This window comes from Lissotriton helveticus, chromosome 8 (assembly GCF_964261635.1).
Source record: "Lissotriton helveticus chromosome 8, aLisHel1.1, whole genome shotgun sequence".
Taxonomy (NCBI): domain Eukaryota; kingdom Metazoa; phylum Chordata; class Amphibia; order Caudata; family Salamandridae; genus Lissotriton; species Lissotriton helveticus.
Genome location: NC_136069.1, coordinates 183916366 through 183937386, shown reverse-complemented (window position 1 = coordinate 183937386; position 21021 = coordinate 183916366). Strand labels below are relative to the sequence as shown.

At 47.2% G+C, this 21021-nt stretch overlaps 1 protein-coding gene across 3 annotated transcripts in view; it reads left to right on the top strand.

The window, feature by feature from the left end:
• Nucleotides 1-21021, top strand: part of LOC144772494 (E3 ubiquitin-protein ligase TTC3-like) — a 1119388-nt gene that overhangs the window by 547960 nt on the left and 550407 nt on the right. For all 3 annotated transcript variants that reach the window (XM_078656860.1, XM_078656861.1, XM_078656859.1), the window contains exon 26: nt 16471-16604. In XM_078656860.1, the coding sequence (XP_078512986.1) occupies nt 16471-16604 (134 nt within the window). The remainder of the gene's footprint in view (nt 1-16470; nt 16605-21021) is intronic.

Here is a 21021-nt window from a genome sequence, read left to right as displayed (position 1 = left end):
AACTGAACGGCACGTACAGGAAAAATTTTGCAAGGAGCGAAGTTCCTGCAACGAGTACTAAACCATCCTTCTACCCACTGCGGAGAGCCCTGAGACACCCAAACCGTCCGCCGCTCCACCGCCTCCGTGACGCTGACGGGCGCAGACGGGCAGGACTCTGGCAAGACTCAGGCAAAGCGAAGGCCGACCCGCCGCGCGATCCCGCTGCGCTCAAAGGACTGGCTTAAGTAGTGCCTCCAGGTGAGGATCAAAGCGCCCCACCAGGACACTCAATATGGCGCTGAAAGAGCGTCAATGCCCTTCCCAAGATGGCGCCCGAATGGCAGACTCGGGAAACCCTCAACCAACCCGGAACCGGGCCCGCTCGAGCAGCGGTGTACAACAAATTACTGTGCAGGTAAGGGGACAGCCCAGAAGAGACTTCCGATTTAAAATCAGGGGAAAATACAAAAAACGAACAAAGATACAAAACGGGACATTAAAAGCACAGCGCGCTCACCACGCGGCGCTGAGCGCTGTAATGAGCTGCCAAACCTGGCAAATGATTCCTATCAGGCGCGCACACTAAAAGAACCGCCTTAAGTAGTGCCTCCAGGTGAGGATCAAAGCGCCCCACCAGGACACTCAATATGGCGCTGAAAGAGCGTCAATGCCCTTCCCAAGATGGCGCCCGAATGGCAGACTCGGGAAACCCTCAACCAACCCGGAACCGGGCCCGCTCGAGCAGCGGTGTACAACAAATTACTATGCAGGTAAGGGGACAGCCCAGAAGAGACTTCCGATTTAAAATCAGGGGAAAATACAAAAAACTAACAAAGATACAAAACGGGACATTAAAAGCACAGCGCGCTCACCACGCGGCGCTGAGCGCTGTAATGAGCTGCCAAACCTGGCAAATGATTCCTATCAGGCGCGCACACTAAAAGAACCGCCTTAAGTAGTGCCTCCAGATGAGGATCAAAGCGCCCCACCAGGACACTCAATATGGCGCTGAAAGAGCGTCAATGCCCTTCCCAAGATGGCGCCCGAATGGCAGACTCGGGAAACCCTCAACCAACCCGGAACCGGGCCCGCTCGAGCAGCGGTGTACAACAAATTACTGTGCAGGTAAGGGGACAGCCCAGAAGAGACTTCCGATTTAAAATCAGGGGAAAATACAAAAAACGAACAAAGATACAAAACGGGACATTAAAAGCACAGCGCGCTCACCACGCGGCGCTGAGCGCTGTAATGAGCTGCCAAACCTGGCAAATGATTCCTATCATTGTTCAGTTGTGTATCATGTTAGTTGTGTCATAGCCTGGGACGATAGTCAACTATGTTAAAAAGAGAATTTCTCTGGGTGGGCCCTTCTATACGGCAGATTATCTATGCCAGCATGGTATTTTAAAGTATTGACTCCTTTATTTTTTGTGATGTGGCCCAAACAATCTTGATAACAATTGTTAACCTCCTGTTCCCTGTAACTTCACCAAAAATCAGAAGTAACTGTTCTGTGTCACAGCTGTTTCCTGCATCCCAACTGCACTCAACATCTGCCAAGTTCAGCGCATTATACTGCGAAGAAAAAACATTGGTGTGAGCCGCCACTTAGTTTGGACTTGCTGTAATTTCTGCTTCCACGAAGTCTCGATAGGTGCAACAGAGGACTATTGAAAAAGAGATGTCCCACTTGGCAGCCTCTTGACATTTTTGTCTTCTATGTTTAGCTTTGTGGTGGGTATGTGCTTACCTTTTGGAATTCACTGGGTTCTGACAGTACATTTTATATTCCAGCACTGAAAAAAGGGTAACAAGCGATATGAATTTAATTAAACCAGTGGTCCTTCCAAACCAGGTTGGTCTATCAAGTGTTACAGAAGTTAGCTACAAGAAAAAGCATGTAATTTATAATCACATGCAGTGTTTTATCAGTAGGCAGATCAAATACATCCTTTAACTCCTACTCCCTAGTCTGTGCTCTGTAAAATCAGTTCTCTCCGCAGGGGTCTTACACACAGACAGTTGCCATACCAAAATAATATGGCAATGAACACACAACCATTTACCTTGGGGCTATACTAGTTTATCAGACTTCTGCCTTTGGAAAGTTCTATGTAACAGCTGTCTTGCGTTAAAACATATAAAAGGGGAGAGAGAAGTGGCAAAAACGTTGATTTGCTTAAGATGGTGTTAAGCTTGTAACAAGATGGAAGTGTTGGATGCATGATTGCCACAGCATCCTCTTCTGAATGCAAAATTATACTCTACCTGGCAGGATCCAGAGCCCCATCATATGGTGACTGCTATGTACTAGCAGGTAGCACCAATAAATAGTAATTGCCCACAGATTCTATTACTGCTGAGGTACGGGACAAAAAATATATAGAGCATATATACAGGAAAGCATGGATTTGTTAGAATGTTTGAATGAGGTCTGCAGCTGGTTACCATGCCAGGTATTTTACAACCCAGAGACACTTTGCTTCACTGGCCCCATGGTAGCTTTGCACATCCCTACTTAAAACTCAGAGTGAGCAAAAATACAGAAATATAGCACAAAGTGTGTCTCTTTTTTCAGATAAGCTTGGCAAGTTGTCTATGTCCTAAGGAGTTTTTAGGATGTTGGGCATATTCAAGTACCTGGTAGCCCAGGTATTTCTTGAACTTGCATTCCGAGAACACATTTTTTGTTCAAAGGCAAATGTAGACCTGCACTTACACTTTAAACTCTAGACTTAATTTCAATCTGCATCCAGTGATGGAATATTGCTGGTACTGCCACTAATCCATTTGTCCTGACGTATGCACTGAGAGTTTTCACCTTGGTCAAGGCCATGGTAGTTATCCATCTTTACTAGTCAGTGGTCATAGTCGCACATGTACTACTGGTATTTAAATGTGTTCTCTCCTTTCCCTGTGACAGGATAGTCCTATCAAATATTCTAGCCATTTACCAGTCATTCCCGAGGCTCGTCCTAATTCTTGCTATATGCATGCTTTTCAAAACATTCTGAACGCCTGTTTTAAAATTATTAGAGGAGCAAGCAGGAACATCCCTATAAAAATATATTTTAACTAGTGATGTCACTTAACATCACTTAGGTGTGTGTCTTCCTCTATTGAGCATTCTCAGGAGCTTGCAGACCAGCTCTTGTTATATTTTGTGGACAAAATAAGACCCATCTGTGCCTCACTCTGCTCCTTGGAAAAAGTGCCTATATCTAAATTTGAGGAGATGTCTGCTGCCCATTTAAGTGATTGTCTGCTGGGGGCTCCTCATATATATGCTGATATGGAGGCGGCCATTGGGATTTCTTAGATGGATCATTTTGAAATACTGTCCCTGGAAATATTTACCTCTATTATAGCTGAAATTAAGCCAGGTTCTCCACTGGAGAATCCCTCTAAAGTTCTGGATAAAGGGGCACAGTCTCTGTTTGAAGTAATCAACAATTGTCTAAGCAGTGCCTGGATATCAACGGAGTTGAAACTGACATTGTCGCCCTTTTTGAAAAACAGAATGGGTATCAATCTGTTTTTGCCAATTTTCATCCCAATGTGCTTCTCCCTTTGGGTTAAGATCTTGGAGAAATATATCAATATATGACTTTCAGATTTTTTTTAGAACATTACCATATCCTCAAGCAGGTACATTCTAGCTTCCATTCCTGCCCAGAGCACTGAATCTGCTTTATAGCAGTTTTAGATGATTTCAAGTGTTCTGCGAACCCGGTAGCTTTAGTTCTTTTGGATATCTCCATGGCATTTGACGCAGTTTCCCACTATTATCTCCATATCAGACTTGGGGAGATTACCCCCAGGACATAGCAGTTTCCCTGCCTGCACAGGCTTGGGCAGGGAAGCCTGTGTTGGCTCTCGCTTGGTGGGAGCAATATCAAGCCAGCATATCAGCAGGAACAAACACTAAGTCTGCGAGCGGGAGCATGACAAATGTTATCCAGTATTGGGGTATCTTTCATAGATTCACATGCCTGAATCATTCCCCGTCGTCGAGGCGGGAGTCCCACGGTAAAAATATATACAATAGCAGTGCCTAGAAATTTCTTGTAGTAGGCTGGAAAAGACTAAAAGGCCTAAGTAGGCCTAAAACCTAGCAGCCTAGCTACCTCATTATGTACAAAGACCTGAAAAGTAGCCTCAGCCAATCAGCTGTCCTCACCCTCTAGAACCTTCCCAGCCCAGGCAGTTCTCCTCAGATTTTCACTGCACTTCGTGTGTAAGGGAGTCTCCCTGAGTGCCTACTCAGTTTATTCTTTTTCTTCAAAATGTCTGAAAAGAAGGCTCTTTTCAAGGCTTGGAACCTGTCATAAGAAGAGGGTCCATGTGGACGACCAGCACTCCGACTGCATTTATTGTCTACACCCCTCACATGTTGTGAAGGATTGTAGAATTTGCCGTACCTTCCCTACTAAAACTATCAGGGATAGAGAGGCAAGGGTTCTTTTATGGTTAAAATCATCTTCCACAGATGATGAGGACATGGACTCTACCTCCAGCAAGAGAGCCAGATCCAGAGAGAGCTCTTCTCCTGAGAGGAAGAAAAAATCTAAACCCTCTCAGAGAACCTCGGAACCCTCAAGGAGAACTTCGTCTCCATCAAGACCGTCCACTGTGAGTACAGCCCAGACTACGACTATTTCTCTGGTGTCTCCTCATACTACTACTTTGACTTCTTCCTCTTCAATCTCTTCTGCAACGGTCACACTTCAGCTATTACTTCTCCTTTGGTGTCTGCAAAAATTTCGTCGTCATCTATAAAGCCTTCATCGACGAAAAGCCAATTGCCGTTGACATCATCGCCGACTATCCCGTCGACGACGGCTCCGTTGACGAAGAACCCTTCAGCAACGTCGACGAAGACCCCGTCAACGAAAACAACTAGCCCGTCGACGACTGTTCCGTTGACAAAGTCCCCATCGAAGAAGACCCCGTCGACGAAAACAACTAGCCCGTCGACGACTGTTCCGTCGACAAAGACACCATCGACGGCCTTGTCCACGAAGGAGTCGTCGACGAAGACCCCATCGACGGCCCGTCGACGAAGGTTTCGTCGACAAAGACACCATCGACGGCCCGTCGACGAAGGTTTCGTCGACAAAGACACCATCGACGGCCTCGTCGATGAAAGATTCGTCGACGAAGACATTGTCAACAACCTTGTCGACGACGACATCATTGTCGGCACTACCGTCGACAGTAAAACCATCGACAGTTCCGTTGACGGCAATTCCAGTGAGGACACCGCATTCTATAACAAGCTCGTCGTCATTGTCTTCTACAAAAGCAATACCATCAGCTCAACTGTTGCTCAACACACCCCCAACGAGAGTGCAGTATACCCGTTTCCAAATGAAAACTTAACAAAGACAGGACTATTCTCACATTTCTCCACTTTTACCATCTCACATTTTGGAGACATATGTGGAGGATGATTCTGATGATGAAGAAGAGGATGAAGGCCCTTTTGGGGTTGCCCGTCACCCATCACAATTGAACATTAAGTATCAAGAGGAGGAGGAGGACGATGAGCAAGGACATTACGGCCATGTGGACTTGTCAACGCCACATCATTCGCACCATACAAGACCTCCACGTTCGAAGGACTCAAGTCATCTGCCACCTACTTTGATACAAGACTTACAAGCCATGTTGGCAGACTATCGCCAGAGATTTCCTCCAACTCCAGTTGCACCTTTTGTGCCGCCTGTGCCAGTTGAGTTGCCAAGGCCTCCTTCACTGCAAGCTCCTTTGTCGCCAAGGCAGGATGCAAACCCTACTCCCCAAGGTGACACGGGTACCTCTTCTTCTGAAGAGGATGGTGGCAGGGAAGAGGGCGAGTTGCCGGATGTTACACCTACAGATCCGTGGGATGATTTTCATTCCCATGCCTTCACCGCCTACACCGCACCCATCAGATTCTCCGCCTGAGGATGTTGGCGGATTTCATAACATTATGCAACGTGCGGCTACCAGGTTTGAATTGCCTGTCACAGTGGAGCAGTCTGACTGCTTTTTGCATGACTTTAAGGAGGGATATCGGAAGATGACCAGGGCTATCCCAATTATTGACTACATATGGAAGGAGGGCCTCCACATCATGAAAACACCCGCTTCCATTCCGGCAGTCCTTCCAAAAATTGAGAAAAAGTATCGCGCGCCACTTGATACTCCATCTTGTTTAATAGGACACCCTCGGCCGGACTCTGTCATATCTCAAGCGGCACAACAGAGGTCCAAGAACCCTTCCGCTCCGATTTCAATGCCACCTGACAAGGAAGGCAGGAGACTGGATGTAATAGGGAAAAAGTTCTCTGCAAACGCGGCAGCCTCCATTAAGGCAGCTAATTGGTTAGCAATTATGGCCCGTTATGGCAGACAAATGTGACCAGATCTGTCAGAATTCCTCGATCTGATCCCGGAGGATCGCCAACAGGAGGCGCGCAAAATCGTCCTTGAGGGAGAAATGGCGGCATTGGAGATCATTGATTGCGCCCTTGATATATCACCAATGTTAGGCAATTGGCGGGAGCAGCAGTCCTCAGGCGTCAGGGTTGGCTCAAGGCTACCTCCTTCAGACCTGAGGTCCAAACGAAGATTTTGTACATGGCGTACGATGGGGACTCGCTCTTTGGCAAACACATTGATGATGCTTTGCTGGCTATCAAAACGGATACGGACACTGCCAAATCACTAGGTACCCTACAATACAGAAGAAGATCCTTTAGAGGAGCAAGGGGCCGCGGTTACTCCTCCAGGGGAAATTATTCCTACCAGCAAAATCGACAGTACCAGTACCAGTCTCAGTACAAGCAACCGTACTATCAATCATCCTACAGACAGCCTGCCTCTGGTAGTTTCTCTCGTCAGGGAGGGAAACGGCGCTCAAACAATCAAGGGCGTGATTCCAATAATAATAGGCAATTTTATAATAGGCAATTTTATAAAGCGCCTGAATACGCTCAACGGCGTGTCTCCGCGCTATGGTGGGTGGCAATGATAGGACCCTCGCAGCTTGGTGTCGCGCCAGTCTACCGAACAAACAAGTGGGTTTTTAGCCTGCCCATAAATCTTGACTGAGGGTTCTAGGCGCAGTTCCAGCGGGAGTTTGTTCCAGCTTTTAGCAGCCAAGAACCTAAAAGACCTGCCCCCCATGCGAGCCTTTCTCACTCTGGGAATCTTCAATAACCCAGAGCCAGCAGATCTCAGTGCTCTGGGCGGCTCATAGCGGGTGACAAGGTCCTGTAATGGCACCGGTGCCTTACCGCCCATGATTCGGTGGCACGTGCACAGAGCCTTGAACTCAATTCTACTCCTCACCGGCAGCCAGTGAAGAGCTCGGAGCGCTACCTTTGAGGCAGATCTCCTGGGCAGCCTCAGAACCAGGCGGTCCGCGGCATTCTGTTACACCTGGAGACGGTCAAGGCTCCTTTCTGTGGCCCCCAAAGATAGGAGGTTACCATAGTCCATGCGTGCTGTTACCAGGGCATGCACCAGCGTCCTTCGGGCCTCCGTGGGTAGGAGCTCAAGAACCTTCCGCAGGCCCTTCAGGACACCGAAACACACCCCCACCACTCTATTGATCTGAGGCCTAAATGTCAGTTCAGTATCAAGCCAAATGCCAAGATTTTTGGCTTCCTGACAAGGTATCGGTGTCGACCCCAAACAGGGTGGCCACCATGCTGAATTTCACACAGATGGCCCCCCCCACCACCACGAGCACCTCTGTCTTGCTGCCGTTCAGCCTCAGGCAGTTGGAAGACATCCAGGCTGCCAGCTCCTGCATGCAATCTCTGAAGCTGTCCGCAGCAAGACCTGGCGCGCGCGATAGGGAGATGACCAGCTGCGTGTCGTCAGCATAGGACACTATACGCAGCCCATGAGCCTCCACGATGGTAGCCACAGGGGACACATATAGTTTAAATAGGGTTGGGCTCAGGGACGAACCCTGTGGCAGTCCCCCTACCTAACCTGGAAACCCCTATCTACCAGGAAGGACTGGATCCATTTCAGTGCCGTGCCTGAGATCCCACCTTCATTCAGACACTGTAGCAAGGTGGTATGTGCTACAGTGTCAAACGCTGCACTGAGGTCCAACAGAATCAGGGCCATAGTTTGGCCCTCATCCACTCCCTGCCTGATGGTCTCGACTGCCATAAGTAGGGCCGACTCGGTGGAATGTCGAGGCCGGAATCCAAACTGAGTGGCGTGAAGGAGGGCCGCCTCCTCCACAAATTCCATCAGCTGGATATTCACGACCTTCTCCGCTACTTTGGCCATGTAGGGTAGGAGTGATATGGGACGGAGGTTCTCCAGTTTCTCGAAACTGATGTTCGGTTTCTTTTGTAAGGGAAGTACTACCGCCTGTTTCCACCCTAAGGGTACCGTGTGGGTCCTAAAAGATACATCCAACAGGTGCCTAATATAGGGCTCCAAGATCACCAAGCTTTCAACGAGCCGTTTGGGTGGTGCAGGGTCCCTCGGGGAGCCAGATTTAACCGAACTGCAGATCTGTATCAGCGCCTCCGGAGGGGGGTAGTGAGGTTAGCTAGGCCACACTGTCCCCTCGCTTCCCCCGTAACTTCAACAAACTCAGACCCTGTTATAGTTTGGGCCGGGAAAGATAAGTAGATATTTGCGACTTTTTCTGCAAAATAATCTGCAATACGGTTGCACGAGTCCAGCGAGCAGTCCCCCTGCACCACGGAAGATTTAGCTACCGAGATGGATTTGTAGATTTTAAACAGTTCCTTTGCGGAGTTCTCCGCCTCCTTAATCCTATCTGCATAGTGGGCAGCTTTCGGTTTCCTAATCATACCATGGTAAGCCTGCCTCTTCACTAAATACTCCTGTCTGGTTAAACTCGAAAAAGCCACCTTCCACTGCCTCTCCATGCGCTTACATTCCGATTTGGCCAACCGCAGGCTCATCGTTGTACCATGGAGCCGTTCTCTGTGTGCCGCGGCCCGACTTGACCAAACAGAGTGGGGCTGTACAGTCTAGCGCCTCCGTGATACGTTTATCGAGGTTACTATTGGCTGTTTCCACATCCAGCCCTCCCGCCTTCCCTCCTTTGGTGAGTGCCTCATCAAAACTAGTCTGAGAGAAATTAACCCACTTCCGGCTGGGATAGTTCAGGGGTACCTGTTCCCACATCCTAGCACCTGGCATTCGCACCACAAAGGGCACGAGAAAATGGTCTGTCCAGGGCATTGGGATATTGGGTTTGGTCTCTACATTCCTCCAGTTTGCGAATATCGGGTCCAATAAATGACCCTGCAGGTGGGTGGGGGCCTTCGCTCTCTGTTCCATCTGAAGAGCCAACAGTTCTTGATAAAGCCCTGCGGCCCCTCTATCCAAGGGATCGTCCAGGTGCATATTCAGATCTGCCAGCACAAGGAACTTATCCCTTCGAAGAGCGGCTTCGGTGATACCCTCTACCAGGCTATCTATGAACTTGGAATAGGGACCCGGCGGTCTATAAATCAAAAAACCCTTCACCGTGGTACTACCATTTACCCTAATGGTAAAGGCCCCTGCCTCACTGTCCGTGATGGTCATATGCTCCTTTTGACAGGTAAGCGGTTGCTTAAATGCAATAGCAATGCCCCCGCCCCTGCCAGTGGGCCTATCTAGCCTGGCCATCAGATATCCCTCTGGTAAAGCCTCAACGACATCCGGGTCCGAGTCCGCGTCTAACCATGTTTCTGTGAGAAACAGGAGATCCAGGAGATTCCAGCAAGCGCCAATGAGCTTTGTCGGACGTCGGTCATTCATCCTCCCCTGCCCGTGGGCGCCAAGATTTCCGCCTTTTACCAACAGTGGCGGACCATAATTTCGGATCAGTGGGTCCTGGATCTTGTCAGGAATGGACACACTCTGGAGTTTTTGCAAAAAGCACCAACATTACCGCCCAGGGGTCCCCCTCCCCCTCGTCTTCACTTATTGTTCAAAGAGGCCTTAAAGATGCTACACAAGAATGCGATAGAACGAGTTCCCTCCACTCAGAAAGGTGAAGGATTTTATTCTTGCTTCTTCCTCGTAGAGAAAAATTCAGGAGAGTGGCGGCCAATTTTGGATCTGCGCAAGCTCAACAAATATCTGAAGAAACTGAGTTTTCGCATGGTAACACTAACAGATATTCGGAATTGTCTCAACAAAGGGGACTTTATGGCTTCTCTGGACCTGAAAGACGCCTACTTCCACATCTCTATCCATCCGAAACTCCGCAAATACCTGAGGTTTGCAGTGGCTGGCGTCCATTTTCCAATCAAGGTGCTCCCATTCGGCCTGAAATCAGCACCGAGGATATTTACCAAGTGTTTAGCCCCGGCAGCGGGCATGCTGAGGTCACAGGGAATACAAGTTTTCCCGTACCTCGACGACTGGCCCTTAAAAGGACCATCAAAGAACTCCACAAAGTAAGCGGTCAAGAGTTCCCTCTCTCTGTTCTCCAATCTGGGACTGACCCTCAATGCAAACAAATCTCAGCTCCAACCCCAGCAGGAATTAACTTTTCTGGGAGAGGTATTGGACACATGCCCAGTGCAAGGCGTTCTTGACTCAAGAGCGGCAAACCAAATTGTTAAACCTGGCAAAACTAATATTTGCAAGAAGGTCTCTTTCGGTCTGAACTTTTGCTTCCCTTCTAGGGATGTGCTCATCTGCAATCAGTCTCATCCCCATGGCGAGACTCAGAATGAGGCCACTGCAGGAAGAATTACATTGGCAGTGGAAACAAGCGAACGGGTCGTTCGACGACCGCATAAAAGTAACATCCAAGATGAAACAAGCCCTTCTTTGGTGGTCGAAGAAAGACAATTTGTCACCAGGCCTCACATTTCTCCACGACATACCAGAGTTCACCCTGACAACAGATGCTTCCATGGAAGGTTGGGGAGGTCACCTCCAGGACCTTCAGATTCAAGGGCGGTGGTCTCATCAGTATCAGCAGAAACATATCAACAGCCTGGAGCGGAGAGCCATTTTTCTGTCCCTGCAAGCCTTCCTTCCACGGATTGCGAATTCGTCAGTCCTGGTGCGCACGGACAATACCACCAGCATGTATTATATAAACAAACAAGGGGGAACAAAATCTCTCTCCCTCTCGCTGGAAGATCAAGAGATGTGGGAGTGGGTAATTCACCACGGCATATCCCTCAGAGCAGAACATGTGCAAGGTGTCCAGAACTCTCTAGCCGACAACCTCAGCAGGACTTTCACAGCCTGTCACGAATGGGAACTCGAGCAACATCAAGTGGAGAGAATCTTTCAAACATGGGGAACACCAACTCTGGATCTGTTTGCCACACAGCAGAACAGCAAATGCCTGTTTTACGCCTGCAGGTTTCCTCAACAGGGATCAAAGGGAAATGCCCTTTTAATGAGATGGTCCGGAATATTTGCATACGCTTATCCTCCGATCCCGCTCATTCCGAAGATCCTGCAAAAGATGAAGAGGGAACATTGCACTCTCATCCTCATTGCTCCCCGTTGGCCAAGACAGTATTGGTTTCAAGATCTCCTTCAGCTCTCCCAGCAGCCTCCACTTCGTCTCAAGTCGACACTGTCGATGTTAACGAGAGAGGGAGGCAGATCCGACACCCGGACCCTCAATCGCTGCACTTGCACGCATGGCTCCTGACTTCCTAGAATTCAAGGATCTTACCATCTCCTCAGATTGCAGGGCGATTTTATCACAAGCCCGTGCGCAAAGTACCATCAAGACATATCGTTTTAAGTGGAAGCGATTCTGTTCCTGGTGTGGAGAAAATAATGTTCATCCACTCCAAGCTCCACCTGAGGACATCCTTCCTTATCTACTGTCTTTAGCTAAAGCAGGTCTGGTTTTCTCGTCCATAAAGGTACATCTGGCGGCAATATCCAGATTCAGGAAGAGTTCCAACAAACCATCATTATGTTCATCATCATTGGTCAAGAAATTCCTTAAAGGGTTATTCCGAGTTTTTCCTCCAGTTCGGCCTCCCCCTCCGGAGTGGGACCTCAATATTGTTCTATCCCAACTGTTAAAGAGGCCTTTTGAACCCATTCACAGGGCGGAGCTGAAGTTTTTAACTTGGAAAGTGGCTATTTTACTAGCTCTTACTTCAGCCCGCAGAGTCGGTGAGATACAAGCCTTCACGATTACACATCCTTTCTTGCAATTCCCTAGAGACTTTGTGACGCTTAGAACTAATCCAAAGTTCATCCCAAAGGTGCCGACCCAATTCCACATCAATCAGCCTGTCAAGCTCAAAACTTTTTTCCGGGATCCTCAAACTCCGGCAGAAAAGGTATTACATTCCTTAGATGTGACACGGTGCCTTAAGTTTTATCTTCAAAAAACAAAGGACATACGCGAATCTAGTCAGCTTTTTGTTGCTTATGGTCAAGCCACCTTGGGTCAAGCTGTAACAAAGGCGACTATAGCTAGATGGTTGTCATCTACAATTCTCTTCTGTCACGAAAAAGCTAACAAACCTTTAACAAGAAAGGTTAAAGCACATTCCACCAGAACGATGTCAGCGTTGACCGCCCTTTTCGCTGGAGTGACGCTGGAGAACATTTGCCGAGCTGCTACGTGGAAAAGTGTGCACACTTGTACGAAGCACTACTGTCTGCAGTCGGCAACTCATGATGACACAGCGGTTGGGGAAGCGGTGCTGCGGCATCTCCTTCATTAAGGTTAGCTTTTTATGGTCTTTTTTCTTCATACTTTGACTGTTTTAAGCATATGTATTTCATTATAATGTTCTAATATTTTCAAATGCTGTCCTGGTCTATAATGTACTATATGAAGGTTTTTAATGCATATGTTAACATGTTTGTGCTCTATAACCTTCCAGGTTGTGTGGGGATGGATACGTTTTATTTTGTCTCCCACCTTCCTCTAACGACAGACATGATGTCACTGTTTGCTACTCTGATTCAGGCATGTGAATCTATGAAAGATACCCCAATACTGGATAAGAAAACAAGTTACTTACCTGTAACTACAGTTATCCAGTATTGGTATCTTTCATAGATTCACATGCACCCACCCTCCTCCCCCGCAGGGCAGTTCTTTTTTATGGATACCTACTTCTCACTTGTGCTGGGAAAATCTGAGGAGAACTGCCTGGGCTGGGAAGGTTCTAGAGGGTGAGGACAGCTGATTGGCTGAGGCTACTTTTCAGGTCTTTTTACATAATGAGGTAGATAGGCTGCTAAGTTTTGGGCCTACTTAGGCCTTTTAGTCTTTTCCAGCCTACTACAAGAAATTTCTAGGCACTGCTATTGTATATATTTTTACCGTGGGACTCCCGCCTCGACGACGGGGAATGATTCAGGCATGTGAATCTATGAAAGATACCAATACTGGATAACTGTAGTTACAGGTAAGTAACTTGTTTTCTTCCTGCCCCCTGGGAGCAAACTTTTTGGTCTGTTTCCCTGCCTACACTGAATCAGAGAAACCGATTAAAAAAAATTGCTCCTGCCGCAGCATTTTTAGTTACTCCATGCGGGTGAGAGCAATACCACCATAGGGTGGTGGGTGCCCTGGGTGTGCACCCACACTTTGTTGGGTGAACCCCGGGAGATGGCGTCCCAGGGGCCGAATTTGGCCAGGGAAGGAGGTCGCATGTCTCCTCCCTTCCTTTAGACATTGGCCAGGCCATGAGGGTTGGGGTCTGGCGTCCTTAATCGGCCATGAGAGGGGCCGCAAGCAGGGGCCTGGGGATGGGGTCCCTAGGAGGGGGTGGTTGCGTGTCCCCCTACCCATTCAAATAGGTGCCGGGCCCACAGAGGATGGGATCACCAGGATTGAGAACAACCCAGGGACGAGGCTGTGTGCCCCCCTCTCTCTTGTGTACTTTGCCAGGCCCTGGGTTCCTGGGGGCCGAAATCAGCCCGAGAAGGGGAGCATGTGCCCTCTTCGCCACAAAATGTGCAACATCTCTGGAGATGCGGTCCCCGGGCCAAAAGTGGGCCAGGTAGGGGCTCCGCGGGTTGTCTGCCTTTGCAGCCAGGCCTCGCGGCCAACCCCCACTGTGCACGGCCAAACATACTTTAGATCATGTTTGGACAGCTAACCTCACAGTGTCTGCACTGACAGTCTCTCTTTGTATATGATCTGACCACTATTTAATACAGTTTGTTATTAACAATATAACTATGGCCAAACCCCTAGCTTCCAAAGGGTTTATGGCCAGGAAGTGGAATAGTGTTGACAGAAATCTTTTGCTGAATACATTGGCAAGCACAATCCCTGATACCCAGCGATCTATTACTACCAGTGAGGAAGCTCCCGCAGCATGACTAACAGCAGCCAGCCCAGAGATGGTTCTCTACTGAGCTAAAAACACAGCTACTCCCTTGATAAAAGAGAGATTTATTCAGCCCAACTTCAACTATAAATAAAATCAATCTCTACAGCCAAGGCTACCTTTTTTTCTTTAAAAATCCTGAGTTCTTCCCATAGTTCAAAAGAAATATTTTCTATTGTCAATTAACTATCCAACCCTGACAGAGTTAAAGTTAAACCAATACCATCTCAAGCACTTTGTATTCCCTTAACACCTTCTTTATTGATCAAATTACTGCGATTAAAGCCAGTATCCCCACCTGCAACCGTCTGAGAGGCTGTAGTTTAGTGAATTGATCCTGGACATGTGCCAGAGCAGACATTTTTTCCTTCTTTTCAAGAGGATGCTGGCCTTCCAGCACTTTTTTGCCATTTCTCAATTGGAGTTGTTTGGCAGGTGCTCTTCGTTCTCTAGCTCTTGGCCCTCATGGCATTTTTAATCTGTTTTGTCCTTTAGTCATACCCGAAAATGAGGTCCTCACTGCGGAGTTCGAGGCACTGTTCGATCCATGTATGTGGTAACTAGTACGATCTAGTCCTCTCTCCCAAGATCTGTGGGTGTGTGGTCTTGCTTTGGTAGTGAAAGGAGGACGACCTACATGCATGAGAATTCCCTGGTTAAGCCTGGCCTTTGGTAACTATGATCAGTGATTCCTCACATCTTGATTGAGGAGCTCATTTGGAGACCTGCCCATCAGTGCTTTATCAATCCCACAGGAGATCATCATAGCACCTTTCCTGGCGCTCTAAACAGTTTGCTTATTTTTAGCAGCCATCCTTTTCTCAGCAGTGTAGTTCCTCACAGACAACGATGTCCTGTTCTAAATCAACATTCGTGGAGCTCGAGACATCTTTCACCTTTGAGACTAAAGTCTCTCTGTGGAGTTGGTTAATTAGTCTACAGTGCATAGTTTAGCAGCTCACTTATTCAGCCTGAATAGTTATCATGTAGATGCCCTGAACAGGCAGATGGAATTTGAGACAAGGAGCGATCAACAACATGGTGGGGTGTTTTCCCTGGTTAGGAGACCTAAGACCTCAATCTCTCTGCCTTACGTTTAAATAGGAAACGCCCTTGGTTCTTCCAATGGATCACTATCCTTCGTAAAAGGGAGCCTTATTTTGGGTACTCGGAATGGCTACATACCTCTTTTCAGTTCTTTCAGCTTTCTTCATAACATGATTCCTTCTGTAAACCAACCTTGGTATTGCAAATTCATAATGACTTCAACCCGTATTTTCTCCCATGGTGCGCTTATATAGCACTTTTGGGAATACAATTTTTTCTGGATTGAGAGTATATTTAGGTTCTTCCATCCCTGCAGTACTCCTATTATCAGCTTGCAGTCTAGGTGCACTGCAGATGCTTTTTCTATTTCCTCTTTTCACCTTATTTTCTTTTTATCCAAAGATATTCTCAGAGTTTACTTTGCCATAAGAGATTACTCTCCCATAGTTATTTTGATCATGCCCTTCAAGCAAGAGGAGCTTTTACACAGTTAGTATCCTAGAACGGTCCTAAGTTTCTATGCAGATTCAGCAGAACGTCCAATCAATTGCGGTGTCTGCTCATCTTCCCTGCTGTGCAGATGTGGATCTATCCGGGTGGGGTCCCTTTCCTTCAGCTGCAGTCGGACCAGAGGTATCAATCTCTCATGGCTGACTTGCCAAAATGTTTTACTAGACTATGAATTTGCCTTGAAAAATCAAAAGACCAGGGTCGATTGGCAAAACAGTAACAGTTGGTTTAATTAAATACTTTGGCCGGGAGCACAGTTATAGACTGTCTCAAAGTGCAATCAATCTGAGTGAGTTCTTATAAAGTTTTTGAGTAGCATAAATATACGTCTGGCCAACCTTGTTTGGTAAAAGAATTCGGGCCTTGTCTGTGGAGTCATACATAAGGCCCCTGATAATAAATCCTGTTTTTCTTATATTTCTAGGTAAAGTGATTACATTTTGTACATCATCGTTTCATACTCTTATATTGCTCACATTTTTGTTATCGTTGCATTTCTTTTTTTTTTGCATTTTAATAGTGTATGTTTGCTAACACACGATTATCGCTTACTGAAATTGTTTGGGGAAATTTAAAAATCAGTTGTTTTTATATATTGCTTTTCCAGCCTTAAGTTAAATATAGAACAAAAAAGAAAAGTGAAAAGGAGGTTGCTTCAGAATGTGACTTTGAATTCAGCTGCCGACACAAAGGATATTACATCAAAAGAAGAGAATTCTTCGAAGGAAGACATTCTCACAGGTATGTGGTTTAAGTTTGACTATTCTCTTCAATTTCCCATTTTATTGCTTAAAGTGCAAAAATATTTCAAGCTGTTAAAGCAAAACCTAAAATTTCCTAGTATTTGGCATGAGTTGCTTCTAGATGATACTCGCTTCAGACTTGATCCTCACAAACTGCAATATCTTAATTCTTTTATGAACATATGAAATCCAGCTGATGGCATTATCTAGGACAATGTTGTAAGTGAATCGAGCAATTGGTATCTAGGCTGGTAAGGGGCATGTAGCCCATATATGTCAAGGAAGAGGTTGGGATGCAGACCTTTTTCTACCAGTAAACTAAGGGGCAGCTGTCTGGAGTTCTAGAAAGATTATCCCTGAGGCTCAAATTAGTATTTACCAAATGTTTCTTACACATATGCTGGAGAGATGTCAGATCTGTACAATTGACTTAAGGCATCTAGTCATTTGATATGCGGTTAATAGTTCTATCGATTGTGATGTACATAATCAACAGTAAGAGACTGCGTTTTTAGCTTGATGTTCTTCTTGAACAGTAGAATTGTGATATCATCTGAGCATTACAGGGTCAATATGAGGTGGCTACATAGTTCTACACTCTTTGGCTAACCCACAAGTTTGCAAAAGAAGCCCATGAAAAGTCTGTTGGAGTAGTGTGTGAAACGTCAACAACATGCTCCAAGGTGATCCAGAATCTGGTATTTAGAACCCAGCTAAAGCAATGTTGATTTATTTACTTTAGTGATGAATCACAGTTGTGAAAGGTGAGTGCCAGTTTGTACATACCATACTTGAAGGTAGTCAGGGCTAGGGGGGTAAGTTTTGAGGCTAGTCGAATAAATAGGTCTTGCAAATGTTAGTGCCATGTAGTGTGACAAATGCATTGATGTTGTTTATGCCAGCTGGTTAACCACCTGCATTCTTAGGTATGTGTGGGATGGTGCATAGACTAGGAAATGATTATCAAGGTTGTCTTTGACTTTATTATACAGCTGAGTATCATCAGCCTGCCTGTGGCATTCGATTTTTTAGCTATTCGATATAAGGAAGTGTTCTTAAAAGTAAATTGATAAATATTCTGTATGACATGGAATTATCCGAGGACCAACTGACCTACTCAGAAAGTGCATAAATATTCTTCTACAACTGAACTGATCTTTTTTAAGATTTCTAGAAATTGACAAAGTAGCAGACCTATTTACCGGTGCAGAGTTCTCTGTCACAAGTGCAAAGACTTCCAGAGCTGTATATCACTTTCCATAGGGGAGGGGGTCATCCACAAACTCGTATGTTTGTGAGCATTTCCAAACACTGATCCATCCACTTTTCATCATGGAAAGGGTTAAACATTTACTCCTGCACTGGGCTGTTGTAAATGCCCTCCCAGGGTGGCAAAGAGAATATATCACCCACAGATGTGCTAGGGTTATAGAGGATGGCCTTCCCCCCGGGGGGTGGGGGATTTTCCTGTGGAGGGGTAGTCAAGGACATTTGCACAATCCATGCTGTTCTCTCTGAGTTCTAAGCTATAGAGAACTCCGCACAGAAGGAATAAGATCCCGCTGGAAGGTCACATAACTTTCCCAGGATTGTATGAAGAAATCTGCATGGGGTACAGCGTTTCATGTGTGATCTTGGAAATGTTTGTGCATTCCACAATGTCGGAAAAATGCTTTCAGGCACAGGTAGATCTCTGCACACATATTCACAACCTTTTTGTGTATCAGGCCCTGTATATTAAAATACATTTTGGAACAGTGAGAGCTTGCTATGTTGAATATGCACATCAACCTGTTTATTCAGTACCTTCTGGAATGGAGCTAAAAAAAAGCGCTTAAATCACTGCAGTACTAAACACAGTGGTACTATAGGATAAAGAGAAGGATATTGTGGGTCACCATGTCAAAAGCTGCATAAGGATTTCGTGATAGTCCTTGTCCTGTATCAGACCCCATTTGAGGACCAAGCAGGTACTACTGGACATTCGTCTTCTGTCTCAGGGTCGGTCCTACTTTAGCTATGCAAACGGGGCCATATGAAAACCTTTCAGTGCTTTAATCTTGCAGGTAGTGATGGCCAGCAGTCAGACTTCTTTGGGAGGTTAGTGAATAAGCAGCAGCGCAATCATATCAGTGTTCAGCCCAGTGCTTCTCTTTTGAAAGACAAGTACTTTATTTTACCAAAAGGCACAATACTACACACTAAAAAACATACTAGATACCCAGTGTTCAGACTCCTGCTAGGCACTCCACCCGATCTCTTCTCCCTCCACTCTAGCTCTGGGGTTCTGGTGGCATAAGCTCAAGATTAGGTGCATTGCTCTTTCACATCCCGGCCACCACTCTTATAGTACACACTCACTTGTTCGAGCTGGGTAGGCTGTATAGCCTCTCACTCCTTCCTCTCCTGGGGGTGCTGGTGTAGAGCCCAGTGGTCCTCTCGGGATTTGTTCGCTTGTGGCGCACAGGACCAAGTGCATGACACCTGGCGGTTCTGCTCTGTGAGGGTGGCTGCAGGCTGCATGTTGTCTTTGAAAGGTAGTAAGAAGTGTAGCAGGCCTCTTTTTGGCTCTGGTGATCTCTCATCACAGATGGACTCTGCATTCTCGATTCCGCTAGTGAGTGTGCTGTCACTCGTGCTGGGGCTTTCCCATGTGGAAGTCTGTCCACAGTCCTTTTCGCAAGACAAAGGATGCCGGCAACAACAAAGTACTTCAAGACTCAGTTTATGGCATGATGGTAGCAGTCTCATCAGCAACTGGCATCTTTAATGCCTACGTTGCCAGATGATACTGAGACACACAGTGACTCGGGGAGATGGCCTCTTTCCTCAGAGCAGAGTAGTCAATTCGGCACCCTTGATCTAGCCACTCAGTGAAGATGGGTGTTCCTTGAGCAGGTACCACAGGTTTGCATTCTACACTTTTACAGTAATGTGGTCTGGTTTTGCAGGCTCGCAGTGGGTGCCATGTGGCTAATGTCAATCCCTCCTTTAGTCATGCCAACTGATTGGGCACACATGCACAAGTGCGACAGAGGCGACAACAGGGATTAAACGAGAGGCTTCTCAGGCACACTCCAGGCATCCCTGCACCCGATGCCCCGCTCGTTTTGGGGAATGTCGAGGATGAGTCTGGCTGCGTTGTTCTGGATTGTCTGGAGCTTGCGAATCAGAGACTTATTGATCCCGGTGGAGAGGACGTTTCTGTAGTCCAAACTGCTGGTGATGAGCGCGTGGGTGACGGCCTTCCTTTATTCGTGCGGGATCCACTGGAAGGTCTTTCGGACGATTTGCAGGGTGTTGAAGCAGCTGGAGGCGACAGCGTTGACCTGTCTGGTCATGGAGAGGAAGGAGTTGAGTACAATGACAAGGTTTCAGGGTGTGAGGGGGCTGCCGAGGGCGTTAGGCCACCAGGTGTTTTTCCGTTCCGTGTGGGAGAAGACGAGGACTTCTGTCTTCTCAGAGTTGAGCTTCAGGTAGTTTCAGCTCATCCAGATTGAGACTTCCTTCATTCCTTCCTGGAAGTTGAGTCTGGTGGTGATTGGGTCCTTGATGAGGGAGAGGATGAGCTTGGTGTCATCGGCATAGGATACTATGCTGAGTCCGTGCTGTCTGACGATGACCGCAAGGGGGGCCATGTAGATGTTAAAGAGCGTGGGGCTGAGTGATGATCCTTGGGGCACTCCGCAGTTGATTTCCATGGGTTCAGAGAGGAAGGGTAGTAGTCTTATTCTTTGGGTTCTGCCGGTGAGGAACGAGCGGATCCAGTCGAGGGTGGTTCCTCGTATGCCTATGCCGGCATCGTGGAGTCTGGTGGTGAGTGTGCGGTGGGAGACGGTGGCGAATGCTGCAGAGAGGTCGAGTAGGATCACGGCCGCAGTGTGTCCTTGGTCGAGGAGGGTGCGTATGTTTGTGGCGGCGAGTAGTGCAGTTTCAATGATGTAGTTGCTTTGGAATCCGGATTGCGAGGGGTCCAGGATGGAGTATACTTCGATGAATTTGGTTAGTTGTGCATTGACGGTCTTCTCTGTGACTTTGGCTGCGAAGTGGAGGAGAGGCCTGACTTCTGCACGTTTCCAGGCGTCGGTAAAGGTGCCGGCCATGAAGGTGGTGTTGATGGTGTGTCGTAGTTCGGGAGCGATGTTAGTGGTGGCTCTGTGGAAAATGTGTGGGGGACAGGGGTCCATGGGGGCTCCTGAGTGAATGCCTTTCATGGCCAAAGTGGTGTCTTCGGTGGTGACTGGGGTCCAGGAGGAGATGGTGAGCTGGATGGCTTTGGCGGAGCAGGAAGTGGATTCGGAGTTGGGTGTCTGGTCATTGAAATTGTCTCAGTGTGCCTTGATTTTTGAATGGAAGTAGGATCCAAGATTGTCGCAGAGGTCCTGAGAAGGGCTGATGTCCGTGGTTTCGCTGGG